At 47.6% G+C, this 17,961-nt stretch overlaps 3 protein-coding genes across 3 annotated transcripts; 1 reads left to right on the top strand and 2 right to left on the bottom strand.

Annotated features, from left to right (window-relative positions):
• Positions 1-91: 91 nt before the first annotated feature.
• Positions 92-3,396, bottom strand: LOC139202851 (uncharacterized). The gene is made up of 9 exons (XM_070832440.1): positions 3,292-3,396; positions 3,116-3,179; positions 2,750-2,805; positions 2,606-2,639; positions 2,489-2,514; positions 2,320-2,410; positions 652-2,205; positions 480-519; positions 92-388 (listed from the first exon to the last, which is right to left on the bottom strand). The coding sequence occupies exons 1-9, from the start codon at positions 3,367-3,369 to the stop codon at positions 376-378; spliced, it is 1,956 nt and encodes a 651-aa protein (XP_070688541.1). The 5' UTR covers positions 3,370-3,396; the 3' UTR covers positions 92-375.
• Positions 3,397-3,832: 436 nt separating this feature from the next.
• aasdh (aminoadipate-semialdehyde dehydrogenase) lies at positions 3,833-9,957 on the top strand. Its single transcript, XM_070832079.1, has 14 exons — positions 3,833-4,139; positions 4,238-4,358; positions 5,222-5,505; positions 5,593-5,785; positions 5,867-6,108; positions 6,201-6,307; positions 6,397-6,569; positions 7,274-7,598; positions 7,682-7,794; positions 7,897-8,581; positions 8,668-8,831; positions 8,924-9,049; positions 9,138-9,269; positions 9,445-9,957. Exons 1-14 carry the CDS (start codon positions 3,901-3,903, stop codon positions 9,838-9,840), a joined length of 3,300 nt encoding a protein of 1,099 aa, XP_070688180.1. The 5' UTR covers positions 3,833-3,900; the 3' UTR covers positions 9,841-9,957.
• Positions 9,958-11,418: 1,461 nt separating this feature from the next.
• Positions 11,419-17,581, bottom strand: cracd (capping protein inhibiting regulator of actin dynamics). Its single transcript, XM_070832826.1, has 8 exons — positions 17,401-17,581; positions 16,897-17,029; positions 16,653-16,808; positions 15,945-16,160; positions 13,518-15,822; positions 12,409-12,593; positions 12,156-12,318; positions 11,419-11,590 (listed from the first exon to the last, which is right to left on the bottom strand). Exons 2-8 carry the CDS (start codon positions 16,936-16,938, stop codon positions 11,430-11,432), a joined length of 3,228 nt encoding a protein of 1,075 aa, XP_070688927.1. The 5' UTR covers positions 16,939-17,029; positions 17,401-17,581; the 3' UTR covers positions 11,419-11,429.
• Between the last annotated feature and the right edge of the window lie 380 nt (positions 17,582-17,961).

Here is a 17,961-nt window from a genome sequence, read left to right as displayed (position 1 = left end):
TAATAAAAACAGTAACTGCAAAGAGAGCATGTACTTCATTTTTACATTGATACTTTTATTTTAATTAACAGATTATAAGAAATACACGTGAAACATTTTTCTAGACATGGAGTATGAACTATAATCACTGTAACAAAATGACTAACAGCACGAGGAAAAAAAAACCCACCCGAACAGGAAGCACTTGGAGCTTTAACATGTCTCAACAATTGCACTTTAGTAAAAGTATGTCCTGAGCTCACAATGCATCAGCTGAAAGAAACAAATGCTTCCAACCTCGGGCTGCTGCACATCCTTCCACACTGATGTTTGTTACACGACATCACAGTGGTGCTTGTTGGCAGACTCCTGTGGGCAGGCCGGTGCAAACCCTGTTCACCACCACTTCCTGAACATGTTGGGAAAAGAAGGGAGACTGATTATAAGATCAAGAGCAGCCCAGAAAACAAATACTGTGCATCAGAATTAATGATAGTCACCTGGGGGAGTAGCTGTTGGCCACTGTGCTCTCAAGCGAACCTGTTAAATGAGGCATATTAATGACAGAAAGAAGCAGCGATAAAAGGGTTCGACACAAAACGGACTGCTTAATTTAACAGGACACAAAAAGGGGCTTCTGGAAAATGATGGTGTTTCATAGAGGAGGCTCACCCAGGCCAGGAAACTCTGCTGCTGATACACGACGCCCCCGACTCATCCAGGTTTCCTGATGTGCATCTGCTGAGCGTTGTGGGTTGCTGAATCTCTGAAACATGTTGTGTTTGCTGGGGCTGTAGGCGAGGCCCACATGAGACTGCTCACATTCAGACGGATGCAGACGGCGCCTCAGCATCTCGTTCCCATGGCGCCTGGAACCCGGGGAGGACGTGCAGTACTCGTCTCTGGAGCGTTTGGACTGGGGGTGGCTGTCCCAGCTTAACTCCCTGAGGCGTTTCCTCAGGGTGGAGCGGTGGGGCGACAAGGCGAGGGCTGCCAGAGCTGAGGACGAGTGTCCGCTGCTGGCCTCGGAGCTCTGACCACAGAAACGGCACGGAGGCCTGTTGAAGATGGATGATTTGTTCTGGCAGACAAACTTGTGGTAGAGTTTTACAAAGTCCTCGTCAAGCTTCTTTGGCGAATAATACGTGCGGGTCAAAGGCAGGGAGGAGTCAAAGGAGAGGTGGCGGCGGAGCCTGTGACGACCTTCTGTGGCTGACCGTGGCGACGTCAGCTGCGGCTGGAAGGAATGATGGGAGTCTTGAGGGTAAAGCATCCTCTGGGGCACAGTGGCCGTTTGTCGAGGGGACGACAGAGAGGTGGACCTCGATCTGGGCCTCATTGGCTCTCTGGAAAAGCTTTCCACAGAAAATGCGTTGGGGGTTCTGGAGAAGGCATGAGGTGATCTGCTGAGGCTGGTCATCATCCTGGCTTTTAAGGGACTCTGCCTGACCGGGGAGCCGTAGATGTCTGATCTCTCTTTAACAGCTGCGCTTTGCAATGCATACGCGGAGCACCCATCGCCCTGTGGCGAGCGTGCAGCCAGAGAAAGCCTTTTAGACCGTACAGTCAGGTCCAAGGATGCTTTTGCAGTGTGATAGCGAGGTTGTGATGGACTGACAGCGTTATTAGAGGACTGCTCTCCCAGCTGGGACGCTTCAGAAGGAGACGGTCGAGACACAGTGAACGTCTCATTCAGCGAGATCTCTTCAGGGGGACTAGAGAAGTCCATGACCAAGATAGGCTGGTGCTGCTCTCTCTTGGCCGAGCCCCTCACCCTCCCAGGAGACTGCTGCTGCGTTTGCCAATCCTGCAGATTACCGACCATCTTCAAGGGAGACGAAGGGGCAGTCTCAGTCCTCGTGAGCTGCCTTTTCACAGGGCCGTGGAAGTTCTCCTTGCTGGACGTCTTTTTTGGGTTGCTGTTGGTGTGTCTCGGCGGGACAACAAAGGTGCTGCTGAGGGAGCTCCTGGTTGGCTGCTGTCGCCACCTGCGGTACCTCCTCAGCACGGAGTCGGCCGCATCAGAGACGTGCTGCCGGTGCCACGCCCTCTCTATTCGGCTGATCATGCTGGGGTAGAGCTCCACCAACGAGGTGCCGTGACTTCTCAGAGACATTTCCAGTTCCTCGTCTCGGTCCTCCGGCTGGAGCTCCGCCTCAGAGAGGTTCCTCGAACTCTCGTCCAGTGAGCTCGCAGTCAGCCGAGTCGCGTCCCTACTAGACACCTCTGTGTGACGCAAAAGGGATAAAGAAACATCACCTAAAATTATACGACAACAGCTTGCAATCAGGTGTCCAGCCATGTTGTGTTTAAAGTTTGCTTCTGCTTTCTTGTTCTCACCATCCTCCTCCACAGAAACCTGGGTAGTGGAAAAACTGGACTTGATACTGACACTCTCATCAGCGCTACCATCTTCTTCCGTGAAGTCCAACTGAAAATAAACTGTGATGAATTAAAAATATAGTACAAATGTGAGACCAAATGGTTTAATTAAATACAGTACATTTACCTGAGAGTCTCTCGTGATGTCCTGGGCTGTGATGGAGGAAATATCAAAGTAGTCACATATACAGCTCATAAACATCTCTGTAAATTCCTGTGCTCCCTTTTAGTTCTGAATACTGACCTCCTAGTGACTCCTCTCTCAAATCTGTCAGGCTCTGAGGAGAGGACAGTTGTTAGATAAGTCAATAAAAACTTTCTTCCTGAATCAGTTCACTGTCTTTAGTTTCATGCTGTGGCTGCAGAATATGATCGCTGTGACCCAAACCTTTGATTCCAGCTCCTTCATCCTGGATTTTGACAGCTTCATGTAGAGTTTAAGAGCTTCATCATGCAAAGGAGTGAAGACAGAGAGGACACACAGTGAGACCAGGACACATGACAACTACTGGGCTGTGGAGATGGAAACTTTATTACGGATTAATCCTGTGTTCAATTTTACGATTAATAATTTAGCCGAAAATGTCCACAGATCCTCAGAACTTTGAGTGACAGTCAACCAAAACCTAAAGATAATCTGTGATTGTGTTGATCGCATGTATATAAAACACAGTAAACTCTGACGTCACATTAGAAGTGCAGCATTAACACATTAGCAGAAACAATGAAAGAAACCTCATGATACTTAACTTACTTCGGGATTTTGTGTTGTTGAGGTCCACCTCTACCCCGCCACCTAGGTACTGAAGCTTTGAATACTGTTGAAAACAAACGCAGAGGTAAACAAACTCGCATTTATCTTTAAAAGTCAACTAAAGCTAAAGTTAGCTAACACACGCTAACGGCAGCGTTAGCCTCATTAACGCTCACCTTCTCGATGATCTGATCCAGCGACTTTTTGTAATTAGAGCTGTTGTCACGCAGTTGATTCCTTAAAAGCGCGTCCATGCTGCATATAAGAGTAAGTTTTCTCGATGTTGATAGATGGTGAAAGTTGCCCGGTAAGTTAATCGATTTAAAACAAAAGGCGCTTTTAGGTTCAAAATCCGTTCGCCGCAGAATGGAGGCAGGTGATTGGACGGGGCTCTGGTCGTGTTGCTTTCAGGGCCACTAGGGAATTATGATTTCCAAAATAGCGCTCTTAGATATTAAAATTAAAAGTCAGATTCAGCATTTGTATTGTTGATTGCAGACTTCCACATGCGTGTCAACAGTATTTTGGAAGGAATGAGTTCCGTGTCAATGTTATGATGAGGAACAAAATAGTGTACAACAGAGGTATTTTAAATGAGGAACGTAAGGAACGTAAAGGGTCTCTGAAACGTCATCTTTATGCGACAAACACTTTCCAACTTGAGCCTGCTTCCTCCATCCACAGCATGCCTGGATATAAACAAACAACCAATGAATTTAGATATGATGTGAAAATGTTTGTTCAGATCGTCACTAGCAGAAAATGAGCGTGCGCGGATCGTCACTATGGCCGCCCGGACGCTGCAGCAGCTCGTAGCCGCCGCTGCCTCTCTGCACCCGGACAGGGCAGCGGTCACTTACGACGGCGGATGGGTGTCAGGGAGCCGGGGGTCCCTGCTCTACAGAGATCTGGCGGAACTGTCTGCTGAACTGTCTGGTCTTCTACGGAAGAACTGCTCTACTAATAACGGCGTGATCGGGCTGTACTGCTGTGATGATCTGTTCATTCCTGTCTGGATCCTGGGGTGAGTTCACTGCTGTCAGTCACTCAGTCAGCGTCCAAACACACCTGATGCATGTGATCGGTGTATGTGTGAGCGTGTGGCCTGTGTTGTCCGTCCAGGATCCTGCAGTGTCCCGCTGCTTATGTCCCACTGGACCAAGGAGCTCCGGGACTCCTCACTGCCAGAGTCATGAACCGGTGTGGCCTCAAGTACTGTGCAGTGAAGACTGACATCCTGCAGGTGGGATATTTCATATGATGTGAATGTGAGGCTCAGGTTTAAGTGCAAGTTTTAAAACACTGTTGACTGCAGTGATTCTCTCAGGATCAGGACATGGACACGAACAAAACACCAGACAAAAGGCCAGATGAACATGTTAGGCTGATTCTTTCTATTCTATTCTATACACTTTCTATTGGAACCCCCACCTGCATCCAGCTCTCCATGCATCATGTATAAGCCTTCGCCTCCAAATGCCCATAATGTCCAAATCACACAAGCAAGCAAAACGATGTTATTATAGGACAGAGACACAGAAACCAACTTCTGTTCTGCTGGGATATTTATTTGTGGTTATTTGATTAATGGACATCTTAAAAATAGATGTTGACAAAGTAAGATGGGGCAACAAAATTAGCTGATAACTCAGGACCCACAATAGCCGTTATTGTACTTAAGTGACGCAGATTCCCTCACAAATATGTAATTAATCCCATAATTGAAACCAGATGATGTGCAGATAAAATGGGGGCCTTGGACAAAGCATGAAAACACCAAAAGCCTGAGTTCAATCTCAGATCTAAAGTGAACATGGCAAACTGCCATATGTGCATCATTTATAATTTTATTTGTATTTATGTATCAGCTAAAGCAGATTCAGTGTCATCCTGATAGAAATACCCCAAACAAGGCGGAACAATGTCTTTTATGTTTCCTTTAAATCCAGTATTCAAAGTATTTATACTACAGTTGACATTGCTGTATATTTGCTGTGTTTTTTTTTTACAGAGTTAACATGAATTTGTGATATGTTGAAGTCTTCCCTCTTCGCCAGTGCGGCTTTGTGTGAACATTTCTGTTGATTTTTCTTTCCTCCTGTCAAGCGATTCCGGGCAGCTCTCGCCAAACACGCCTCTGTGACGGTTCGTGTGGAGTTGCCCAAGTTCAAACTAACCCTGGTGCAAATTGAGCTGCTGTCGGTCGCTGGAACAGAACAGACCGGAGCTCAGACAGCAGATGGTGCTGGTCCCTGTGATACAGCTGCAGGGTTAAAGGAGGCTGGGCACCGAGACTTGGCATATGTGCTACACACATCTGGAACCACTGGCCTTCCAAAGATTGTGAGGGTGCCACACAAGTGCATTCTCCCCAATATAGTGCATCTGAGGTGAGTGTTTGTAGCTTCTTGTTTGTATTTTGGTCTCTAACATTGTTATTTGGATACATATTCATAACTGTGCGTCTCTTGGCTCAGGTCTTTGTTTCAGATGAGTGCAGATGACGTGGTTTTCCTCGCCTCACCTTTAACCTTCGACCCCTCCGTGGTGGATATTTTTCTGGCCTTATCCTCCGGGGCTCAGCTCCTCATCATCCCCACTGTGATGAAGAAAATGCCCAGCCGACTGGCTCAGCTGCTGTTCAAGGATCACAGGACGACCGTCCTACAGGCACGTGTCACGAGACCGCTTCTCGCTTGCAAGTCATTTCGGGTCACGATAACGTGGTGCGGATAATTCTCGTTTTCACAGGTCACACCGACGCTGCTGGTCCGCTTCGGGGACCGCGTCCTGAAACAGGAAGTGCTGTCGTCCGGGTCCTCGCTGCGGGTGTTGGCTCTGGGTGGAGAGGCCTGTCCCTCGCCAGCTCTGCTGAGGGGCTGGAGGCACGAGGACAACAGAACCCACATCTACAATATCTACGGGATCACTGAGGTGTCCTGCTGGGCCTGTTTTTACAAAGTGCCAGAGTCTCTGCTGCAGTCCAGCCACACGTAAGTGTTCCCTGTTTAAAACGATTTATTAAATCTACACGTTAAACGAGCTGCAGTCAATAAAAGTTCAGTTAACACTGCATGCCTTTCAGCACGATGTCCTTTGTGCCTCTCGGGACTCCTCTGATGGACACAGTGGTGGAAGTCAGAGACGAACGTGGCTGCATAGTTACTGAGGGTGAAGGGCAGGTGTTCATAGGTGAGAAAGAGCTCATCAACACACTCATACATGCAGCTCTCATTTCGGGGGAACAAAATCCACATAAATGCCTATGAACTTTGGTGCAGGGGGAGAGGACAGAGTGTGTCTCCTGGATGACGAGGAGACCCCTGTCCCCGGCACGATGAGGGCCACTGGAGACTGGGTGAACGTTCAAGACACACAGCTGTGCTACCTGGGACGGAAAGACAGGCTGATCAAACGCCACGGAAAACGGGTCAACTTGGACGGCTTACAGCAAGTAAGATGTTTTTATGTAAATCCATATACTGTTCATGTTTAGCGGTTATGTGCAGTCCTCAACGTTTTTAGAGAAGAAACGTAATAAGTCCAACATAATTTTCACCTAACATCAACATACACACAACAAAGGCCATAAAAAGGCATTGGTCACCTCATGACAAACTAAAGGCAGCGGTAATGGAGCATTATCTGTAGGTATAGCCGTTGTATAGCTGTAGTTTCATTTCTTATAGATGGTTTCTCAAGCTAAATGAAAGCAGTAAAGGGTTGTTACTGTAGCTCCCCTGGTAGAACACGTACCACAAGGCTAAGTCATGTCATCCCCTCTCTCTGCTCTGTCCGTCCCGTCTGGCTCTACTGTCTCTACTAACAAAAAAACAGTAAAATGTATTTTTTTAGCCACTTGGGGGCAGCACAACCTAATCACCATGCAAATACAAAGTTTTTGTTGCAAACCCTTCAGCTATTTACACATCCACTGGACACAGAATAACATAAGCATTCATTTGAAGTCGTGTTTGTGGCCACCAGTCCAGTCTTCATGCCCCTTCTGGCTTTATTTTGTGATATTTTCCTGAATGAAATATCTGGCTCTGTAGCTGCTAGGTGCTCCTCTGTGTTCATCAGCTGGTCTCTACCTGCGTCTTGGTTGTTCGGTAGAGGACAGGGTGAAGTACATATGGGTTCTCTTCTCCCCTCCAGCTCATCCTGAGTGTGCCTCAGGTGGAGGCCTGTGCCGTCGGTCTGCACGGAGGCTTCCGACTGCTCGCCTTTGTCGTAGCGTCCACATCCGCAGACCAGAAAGCTGCTTCACCTCCCACGTCTGTCCAGCAGCACGCGGAGCAAACGGCCTCAGCCGAGCATCTGGAAGGCCGCCCCCTCCCCGTGAAGCTCCAGCAGGGGGAGGTGGGTGGTGCAGGTGGAGACCTGAGCAGACTCATCCTGAAGCAGCTGTCCATGCTGCTGCCGTCTCACAGCGTCCCCGACACGCTGCTGCTGGTCCCAGCCTTGTGCCTGACTCCTCACGGTGAGCGTCAGACACACGGTCTCCTCTGATGTGAGACGCACTCATCTGCTGTTTCAGGTACCAACATGTTTGTTTCATGGCAGGCAAAGTAGACATGGAGGCGCTCATGAAAATATACCAGAGACAGAGGCAGCGTTTAGATTCTTCACGGGGAGACGGCGTCACACTAAAGCAAACTCTTCAGTCCTTGTGGAAGGTGTGGCCGCTTCTCCACTGCTGTTGACATCATAACACATTTCGATACTTCCAGTATTCATTTGTGGCCTGAACATGTTTATACTCAACTACCTGTCCGCAGGAAACTCTTGGTCTTCCTGAAGATCAGACCGTTGACGAGGAATCCAACTTCCTGCTGAGCGGAGGGGATTCTCTGAAGGCGCTGCTTCTCTGTGAGGACGTCCTCGCTGCTGTGGGCGTGACCTCACCAGAGCTGTTGGAGGTTATTCTTGATGGGACCTTCTCTAGCGTACTGCGCCATGTTACGAGAGTAACGCTGCCGCTGCCACTCGACAACGACGAGCCGCCATCGCCGTCTGAGGCCAAGAAGCGGCACGCTGACGCTCCCTCTGCGGCGCCGGCAAAGAGAGAACACGAAGAGCCCACGGCAGCAGAGGGGACCGTTAAAGTTCTAAGACGAGCAGGCGAGGTGATGGGAGTGAAAATTAGAAATCCAAAGACGAATAAAAACTTCCAGGCTGATGCAAATGGAGAAAAGGATTGTGGGCAGACGCACAGAGCTGCTGCCCTGGGCCTCAGTCTGTGCTGGTCCTCTGACACAGGCAGATGTGTGGACGCCTCCCCAGTGCTCCTGCCAGCCAGAACAGATCAGAGGTCAGACGAGGCAACAGCGTTCATCGGCTCCCACTCTCACAGGATCCAGGCTTTAGACCTGATCACCGGCAGCCTTCTTTGGGAGCGAGTTCTCGGGGGCAGGATCGAAGCCTCGGCTGCCGTGTCTCGCTGCGGGAGCCTCGTGGTTGTAGGTCAGCATCAGCTCTCAGAACATTGTGTAAAAGTATCTGTCTGTGTGTCACCGGCCTTTAGGATTTACCTTCAGATTGTCCCCCAGGTTGCTACGACGGCTGTGTTTATTTCTTGTGCGCTGCATCTGGAGCAACACGGTGGACATTTGAGACGGGAGACGCTGTGAAGAGCTGTCCTGCTGTGGACCCCCTCACGGGCCTGGTGATGGTGGGCTCACATGACGGGCATGTCTACGGCCTGAAGTCAGAGGTCAGTGTGCTTAACATGACGAGATGCTTGCCTGGAAGATTCTTTAACCAACAAATGCGATAGAGACAGATCTGTGTGTTCTCTGCGTTCAGATGCAGCAGTGTGTTTGGAGGCGTCACTGCGGGGGTGGAGCTGTGTTCTCCTCCCCCTGCCTCCACCCCTCGCTCAGGCAGCTGTACGTGGCTTCACTGGGGGGTCACCTACTCTGTCTTAACCCTGTGAGTAAAGAGGATACCAAACTTCAGCAAATCAGACACATGGTGCACTTTGCCGTCTGATAAGCGTTTGTTTTTTTTGCCGTCCCAGGACAGTGGAGAGGTGCTGTGGTCCTACTGTAGAGACGTCCCGTTCTTCTCGTCGCCAAACGCCTCCTCCGGCCACGTGGTCATCGGCTCAGTGGATGGAAACATCTGCTGCTTCAGCAACGCGGGGAAACTGGTGAGAAGCACAACTCAAACTGGTGTATTGTACTTTACTAATGCTTTTACTCAGCTTTCACAACATTTTCATAACGCAAAGCCTCACTGATCCTGATAGTTAATGGTAATTAATCTCACATGTGATGAAAATATCTCCAGTTTGGCGTTTTGAATAAAAACACTTTTCCCTGCAGGTTTGGCAGTTTTTAACAAAAGGACCGGTCTTCTCCTCTCCATGTGTCACACCAGACCAGCAGTGGCTTCTGTGCGGATCACATGACGGTTACCTGTACTGTCTGAACTGCGCAGACGGCTCTTTAGTTTGGACTTTCCAGACCACAGGGAGGGTGTACTCCAGTCCGTGTGTGTTCGACGGCTCCGTCGTGGGCAGGAGGGGGATTCTGGTGGCCCTGGCCTCCACAGACGGCACAGTGTGGATCCTGGATGGACACGACGGACAAATGCTGGCCTCGTTCGCTCTACCTGGGGAGCTGTTTTCATCGCCGGTGTTGTGGGAACAATTTCTTGTAGTCGGGTGCCGCAATGACTATGTGTATTGTTTAAAGGTGGCCGTCAAAGAAGAAACATAGAGGGATATAATGTACTTTTGCACTGATTTTATAATAAACACTGATGTTAGATCTGTGTCAGAGCAGAGGGTGCACTCTGGGAAATGAATTTTTAATTAAAGCTCTGGGAAATAATGAGTCTTTCAGTTCAGACATCAGTATTTAATTTACATTATTCATAACATTTTGTATCTCTTTAAGAATTTTCTCATGAATATCTCTAAGTGGGACAAAAAAGTGCAAATAATACCAAACATTTTTCTTGTTACATATAACACTGCGCACACTACACTATTGTGCACGACCAACGTTAGAAACCAAATGACAATGTGACTCTTTCTGATCAAAGCTCTGTAACGCCTTTGACCTCCATACAATACATACTTACATACATACAGGTCATTGGGTGAGTGGCAGGAAATGAGAAATGCTGGAGGGTTTGGTTGTGTTTTTTTTTGTTTTTTTTTTCTTCATAGAGGATGTGCTTACATCGTCATGTAAGATCCTATCACATTTTACGAGGAAATGATGGCGTAAGCCTACAAACACAAGTGTGTTAACAGGAGGACAGCTACAAAAGTTGTATGTTACAAGCAAGCAGGTGTGTCTGTCTCCATTAGCAAAGCGAAAAAAAAAAATAAAAGTCTAGATTACGCCATCACACGGCTGTGAGGGTAATGTGCGGTTCACCGTAAATGCCCATTAACACTTGTGGTCGTCAGTGCTGTGTTTAGGTGCACCCACAGTGTAATTATGACAGATTGTGGTTACTTTATAATGGCGAAATTGTACAATAGCCTCTTTGACAGCTATCACAGTCATCACGGACACAGTGAGAATTGTTATGCTTAAAAAAAAAAAAAAAGAATAAAAAAAAAAAAAGGCTTTTGTACATGACAAGGCTCAGAGAGGAGATACAGTATCCTTTCAACACAGAGAAATCTGCTGCTTTACATTAAATAATACCAACAAGGGCAGAGAAGATGCCTGTAACACTTGCATCAGCCGTCCAGAAGCAGATTCAGCAGGTCGAGTTAATTGTTACTTGTAGCCCTTAAAACGCGATTCAGACAGTTACCCTCTGTAGATTAAACACTGTCGTATGTCAGAGCTTCACCTCTCTAATACAGAAGTGTCTCACCTTTTATTGTGTGGAGTGGATGCTTTTTTTACAACCATGGTGACACAGCTGGCTACAAAATGAAAACCAAAAATTGGGGTTGGCTATTGCGATGGCCAGCCATGGTTGTGATTGGCTGCTGAGGACTCCCCGGACCGTGGCGTGCTCCTTCTATCTGTGTCCTTTTAGACATATACTTTTTGTGTTTGTATACAGTATGTGCATGCGCGCCGACAATTGTTTACATATATCTGTGCGACTGTATTGGAGTATTTGAATGTGAAGCGCACTTTAGCATGATAATAGTACCAGCCAGTGTGTGGGGTTATGGGGTGATGGAGGGCTTTACTTGATTCACAGTCAGGAGGGTTTTCACAGGGAGTTTTGGGAGAGGAGGGGACGGGCGGCGGCGACTCTCGAGGCGCTTCGGAGTCCGTGGGCAGTCTGAATGTGGGCCCGAGGCCGGGCGGTGTGAAGCTGCGGTGGGGTGTTATTTGATGATCTGAGGACAGTCGCTCCAGGCTTTGGCCTTCCGCTTGGCCAGGGCCAGCCAGGCCGGCTCTGTGGAGACCTGCGGAGAGTCACTGGAGGGGAAGCGCTTTGACACCTCCTTGACAGCAGGTGGCGACGGTGTAGAGTCTGCAATCTCAACTGTAACAACAAATCAAGGGCAAAAATGAAGATTAATGAAACTGATTGATCTAACTATTATTATCAATTAGTCTCCATAGATGTGGTGGTGGTATTTCCTTGAGCCCCAAAGCCCAAAATATTCAATTTACTATTATGTAAAATGTATTAAATATAAAAAGAATTCTCATATTTGAGAACCTGAATGGAATCATCTCATATTCAGTGTTTCTGGTTGAGAAATGACTTTAAAACCAACTGATTATCAAAATAGTCAGTGATTATTTAACTCTATTGTGATAAAAAAAAATCATTTGAATAAAAAACAAATGATTGAAATATCTATTTCTATATTTTAAGATTCAGACCTAGATGTAATACAGCTAACACTGATTCATCTGACAATTCCTTTTTTGATTATAACTGTTATTAAACTATTAAACTATTTTCAAATGACAAAAAGAAGAGCAGCTCATTCTCATATTTCAGTAATTGTAATCAAGATTATTAAAATCACTACTAGCTATTTCAGCAACATGTGGCTTCATTATGTTGAGACCAAACTCCTCTCCCAGCAGGCTCTTACCAGTGACAGAGCTGGGTAAAGTGTTGGCTTTTTTCAGGTGTTCTCTGCGCTCAAGCCGTCCCAGGAGGCTGTCGGGTCTCTTGGGCTCTTCTGGTGTCTGAGGTTTAGAGGAAGGACTGGTGCTCCCGCTTCCTTTGCTCTCCGTTGGGCTCACCAGCATAACCTGCGAAACAGATTAGTGATCGTATGAGAGGAAGAATACTGCGAGATTGTGTGAATGTCAGAAGAAATATTGTAAACATGTTTCACATACACTGTCTCGAGCTTGTTTCTCAGCCAGTTTGGCCTCTCTTTGGCTACGTCGATCCTCTCGATTCTGCTGCTGCTCCCTGAAGCCCTTCTGCTTCTGCAGGGCCAGCGTGATCCATAAGGGCCCAGCCTCCTTCTCCTGGACCCTCGCGCTGTCCAGGGAGTGCCTGCTCTGTAGGGACGGTTTCTCTGCAGGGGAACGCACATACATTGGTATATTACTAAGGCAAGATGTTGAATGAAATTAATTTTTGATCAAATATAATACCTGATTTTTGGTACCAATATGAAAATTATAACATTTCTACAAAACCCCACATTTCATTCAAAAGAGGCCAATGTTCTCAAATGTCAGCGGTTGGACAAGAAATTTACCAACGTAAAATACAGCCTAAAATGAGCAACATTTTGTTTTAAATAATGAACTATCAGATCACAGTGTAAGTAAACAAAACTCTGAATCCAACAACATATTGATGTTGGCTACCTTCCAGCTAGCATGTACGTTACCTTCCTCCCTGCCTCATTTTTCTCTTTTTTTTTTTTTTAGCTGTAAACAGTTTTACATTTTGGAAAATACTTATTTTCTTTCTTGCTGAAAGATAGATGGAATTATTAATATCATACATTAGCTTAGCTTAGCATGGGGCCTGGAAACGGGGAAAGTTAACACAAATTAAAGTTGTCCAAAGTTAAAATCAGCTCATCAAAGAACACTACTGACAATAATTACCACATTATATCTAATTTATTTAATGTGGCAAAAACCAAAGTGAAAAACTTTCCTTGGCTGCAAATTCAGTTGCTGCTGGACTTTGTTGATTTGCTCAGAGCCAGGCCGGCTGTTTTCCTGTTTCCAGTTTTTGTGCTAAGCTAAGCTAACAAGCTGCTCTCTGTTGCTACATATTTACCAGACAGACATGACAGTGCTATTGATCTCCTCATCAAACTCTTGGCGTGAAAACATATAAGGGTATTTGAGCAAAATGTTGAACTATTCCTTTAAGCCACAGAGCGGTACAATATGTTGAGAGGATATATTGGGAGAAATCAAAAGATTTTAAATTCCTGATTAGCACTAAGAGCGCAGCGCCTGGTCACAGTAACGCTGACCTTTCTTGATGAGCTCTGTCTTTCTGTCCACCTTCTCTCTCCAGGGGATGTTAATGGAGGGGAAGAAGGATTTCTTCTCCTTCTGCTCCTCCTCCCCTTGGACCTGGCCTTGGCTGCTTCGGTGCAACTGGGCCACTGCTGAAGATTCCTCGCTCCTGTTTGCCTGCTCCGGGCTAGACGCCTCTGTGGCCCCTGTCCTCTGGATCATGGCATCACTGGGAGGCCCATGGGCCACTTTAGGTAGTGGCGAAGGGGGAGGTGTGGGGACTGCCCCAGTAGGTTTGGGTGACGTGGCTGGTCTGCGGTAGAGCGGTGGCTTGGAAAGCACTTTCTCACCTTCACTGAAGGTGGGGCTGGTAGATTTTCCCGGTTTAGCCCGAGGGACGGCGGGGGAAGCAGATGCATGCAAGTACTTGCCGGCCGCGCCTTCTTTCTGAGGCGATGCAGGACTTGATTTGTCAGAGAAGACAGAGGAGGTGTCAGAGTCAGGCTCGATGGGGGTGAGAGGAGAAGGGACGCCATCAAAGCTGTCCCCCGCACTGTATCGTTTCTTCCTTTTCTCTGTGGACTGTTCGCTGTGAAAGCGGAGGGAGAAGTTGGTCCTTCTCAGCTTTATGCCAAAAGGTGAGGGTTTGTCCTCACCTTCCTGGCCTCGGTCCTCTCCCTCCTCTCTACTGTCAGACACCTCTGTCTCACTCTGAGCCCTGCTCTTCAACTCCTGCCCCTCTGGTTTGGCTCCAGGGCTGGGAACCAGGAAAGAAGGGAGGTCTTTGGCAAACATACACTCCTCTGACCCTCTTTCTACGATACGGACGGTCTTACTCATCTTGCTCTGAGGCTTACTGGTTGGAGCTGGGGAGGCTGCAGTGAGGCTGTCAGACAAAGATGCTTCCTCTCCTGCTTCCTTATCATCTGCAACAAACAGCTCAGAGTTCCTGTTCGAATCTCCAAACTTCTTCTTTGCAGGTGTGATGGAGAACTTGGCGCTGGCAGACATGGTCTTCCTGAGGTTTGTGTGGGAGAACGTATGCGGGTCTTCACTGCTGGGCTGAGGCTGCGTCCTGCTCGGGTCTGGGTACTCGTCGTACTTCCCCTCCTCTACCCCCTTGAATATCTTCGATCTGATGCTAGCCCATTCTGCCAGGACAGCTGCACCGGACTGGTCTGTAGAGAGCGACGACTCGTTGAGTGACTTGGTTTTGCCTGACTTGCGGTCCGGTGACGTCTTGCTCTTGACCGGCGGCGTTCCCTGGGCCTTCCTATCCTCTCCCAAACCCAGCAGAGACTTGCAGGCGGTGTCTTTGATCTGGTCGAAATTGACGGCCGTCCCACAGAGCTGTGCGCCTGTCACTAAGATGGCTGTGTGGGGGACATATGGAGACGTTGGCAGGTTGGGGGAGTCTGCTCCTTCAGAGGGTGAAGCCTTAGCGCTCTCTCTTTGCTCAGCTACAGCACCGCTCTGGTGGCTGGAGGCCGGCGTGACAGGCGTCAGGTTAACCTTCTGGAACAAAATCTGTTTTTCTCCAGAGGAAACTTTGAAAGAGAAAGGCCTCTGCCTCTCCTCCATCTCCCTCCAGCGCAGCTCCTCAGCCCTCCTCTTCCTCTCCTGTGGATCTGAGCTGCCATCAGTCTCCCCTTGTGACAGTCTCCTCTGCTCCTCTTCCTTTCTCAGCCTCTCCTCTGCCTCCACTTTTTTCTTTTCTTCAATCTCCTGCAACCTCAGCCTTTCCATTTCCTCCTTTTTCTTTCTCTCCTCTTCTTCCTCCCTTAGCTTCCTCCTCTTCTCAGCCTCAAGCTCCTGCTGCCTCCTCGCCTCTTCCTCTTCCTCTTGCCTCTTCCTTTCCTCCTCCTCTTTCCTCCTCTGCTCTTCCAGTCGTCTCCTCTCCTCCTCCTCGAGCCGTCGGCGCTCCTGCTCCTCTCGCATTCTCCTTTCCTCCTCCTCCCTCTGCATTTGCTCTTCCTCTTCTCGTCGCCTCCTTTCTTCTTCCTCCCTCCTCATCCTCTCTGCCTCCTCTCTAAGCCTTCGTTCCTCCTCCTCCTGCTGTTTACGACACCTCTCCTCCTCCAGTTCACGCAGCCTCACTTCCTCTGCTGCTCTCTTCCTCTTCTCCTCTTCCTCCTGTCTGAGCCTCTGCTCCTCCAGCTCCCTCTTCCTCCTCGTCTCCTGTCTTTCTTCATCATGGAGTCTCTGTTTCTTGAATCTTTCTAAGGACTCAACAGATGCCCTTCGCTGGTCGTCTGTGGAGACACCTGCTGCCTCGACGTCCTCTGCCACCACACCAGGAACAGCTACCTCTTGGAAGTCCTGAGAATGTGAAAATATGATTAGTTCCTATTGTCTTCACAACGACAACGTCACAAAGTCAATCAACAACACGCTAAGACTCATTTGAGGCAAATCATGCCTTGGCGTTAGCTGCGGCTCACCTGTGTAAACCGTCTGTGCTTGCGGGAAACCCTCTGGTTTTTCGGTTTGACGGACAGTTTATGCTTGGCAGCGGTGTTGTCTAAGCGAGGAACAGACTGTGGAACAGCATCCAGATTGATGGACTCGATAGTACCAGTGGGTGGAAGAACTCGTTTGGACCTCGGGGACTTCACCGGTGTGCTGTGTGGTTCGGCTTTTTCAGCCCCCTGGACCTGCTTTTGTCACAACAACAGAGCGTTTATTAAAAACTGAAACACATCCGATCTTAGTCCTAACACTTACAAAAAAATTCTCTGTCACACCAAAGATGGACAGTAAAAAAAAACATCAAAAACAATTCAGCAGAACCAGAGATATTGTCCACACATTCTTCAATTTTTTATTCTAATGGTGGAAAGTCTAATGTTGAGCCACTAGCCTCTAGAGATGAAGAGCAGGCTATAGGGATCTGGTAAACTTTTTCAATTTCTAACTTGTGGTCTTCAGCCCCAACCAACGCTTCTTCCACTGGCATCACTTGAGGTAGTTTATCAGATTTTGCCCACCTCCCTCTGGAGCCACAAAATGCTTTCTACTACCTTTTTACATATATGTTCAGTAGTACTAAATACTAAAACCTGTATATAGACTTTGATGTGTAAAATATATGAAGTTCCTCTATAAAAATAGAACCAAACTATCATCACAATAAGTTATTATGTTGTTACCTTTGGCTCTGTGTTTACTGGCTCGGCTTCTACCTGGGCCAAAACCTTCAGAGGACTCCGAGGAACCTCCTCCTCGTCTGAGCTTCCCTCATCTCCTTCACTTTTCCTCAGAGAAGGGGGCCTCTGGCCAAACTTTATTCCTTGTGCTATCTGCCTCTGTTGGATCGCCAAAAAAACAAGGTTAAACATTATGTACATGTAAGACGTACAGAAGATAACATCGGCACATCGCTACAAGGCCCACCTGCAGATTCCTGACTTTATCTGACACGTTTTCCTGGGACATGCTGTGATCTAGACCGGCCTCAGTCACCGGCTCCTCTGGGATGAAGATGCTGTCGTGTGAGAGAGCTCGAGATCCGATGGGATTCAACTCCCTGCAGAAGAATAACAGCTTCTTCAGTGTTGCAACGTGCCATTACTGGCTCAGCCTTTTACAAGCTGTATTTGAGCAGGGCCAAGGGTTAGGCCCAGCTCAAATCTGTGCTTACACAATCTCTACAGACTGCGTAAGCGCAACTTTTATGAGAGTCTGTTTAAACGCTTTCATTTTTCTGGAGCTTGAAAGTATCTGTTAAGAAACCGCATTGTCTACCCTCAAACACAAACTTCCTATATAGACACCATGTTACTGATAAGACCTGTGAATACAGCTTTCATCACCTATAATAAAATGACAAGAGTGATAGCTCAGTTTCATTATGTATAACTAAGACAAATGCGAGTAAAAATGAAACTATGTAGTTACCTCAGATTTTGGTTGGGCTCCTCATCGTCAGATACAACTCCATTGCACACTTCCCCAGTAGAAAAACTCGCCTTTAGCTCAGCTCCATCAAAGCCCCCCTTCGCCTCCCTCTTCTTTTTCTTCCCAAAGAGTCGTCTGAAGGGCTGGAATTTGCCCTGTCTCCTTCTCTCTGTTGGCAAAACAAAATAGATGACAACCACAGCTACATGCAATCAGATCATCAATCTTTATATCGTGCCCTTTGGCTAGATGACGAGCGAGGACGGTGCTTATGGGCGTGTTTTTGTATGTGCAGGTGTAGATGATGAAATGCAATTGATTGAATTGAGAGAAAATGAATCAAAAACAGCAGATGGAATGAGAAGAAAACCCTGGCTCTTTGGTTCATACTTACTCTTATTTACAGGAAGAGGAAAGATAAACAACACGCCTAATAAGGGAGCATCCACAGCCAAAGCAGCTTGAGGAAAATGGTGAGCAAATCCCTGAATTGTTGACTGAAAACAGGAAAACGCCATGATTGGACCTGGGAGAGGGGAAAGCAGCGACAGCCCACGACGA

Source organism: Pempheris klunzingeri, chromosome 6 (assembly GCF_042242105.1).
Source record: "Pempheris klunzingeri isolate RE-2024b chromosome 6, fPemKlu1.hap1, whole genome shotgun sequence".
NCBI lineage: Eukaryota > Metazoa > Chordata > Actinopteri > Acropomatiformes > Pempheridae > Pempheris > Pempheris klunzingeri.
This window is presented reverse-complemented; position numbering and strand designations above follow the sequence as displayed.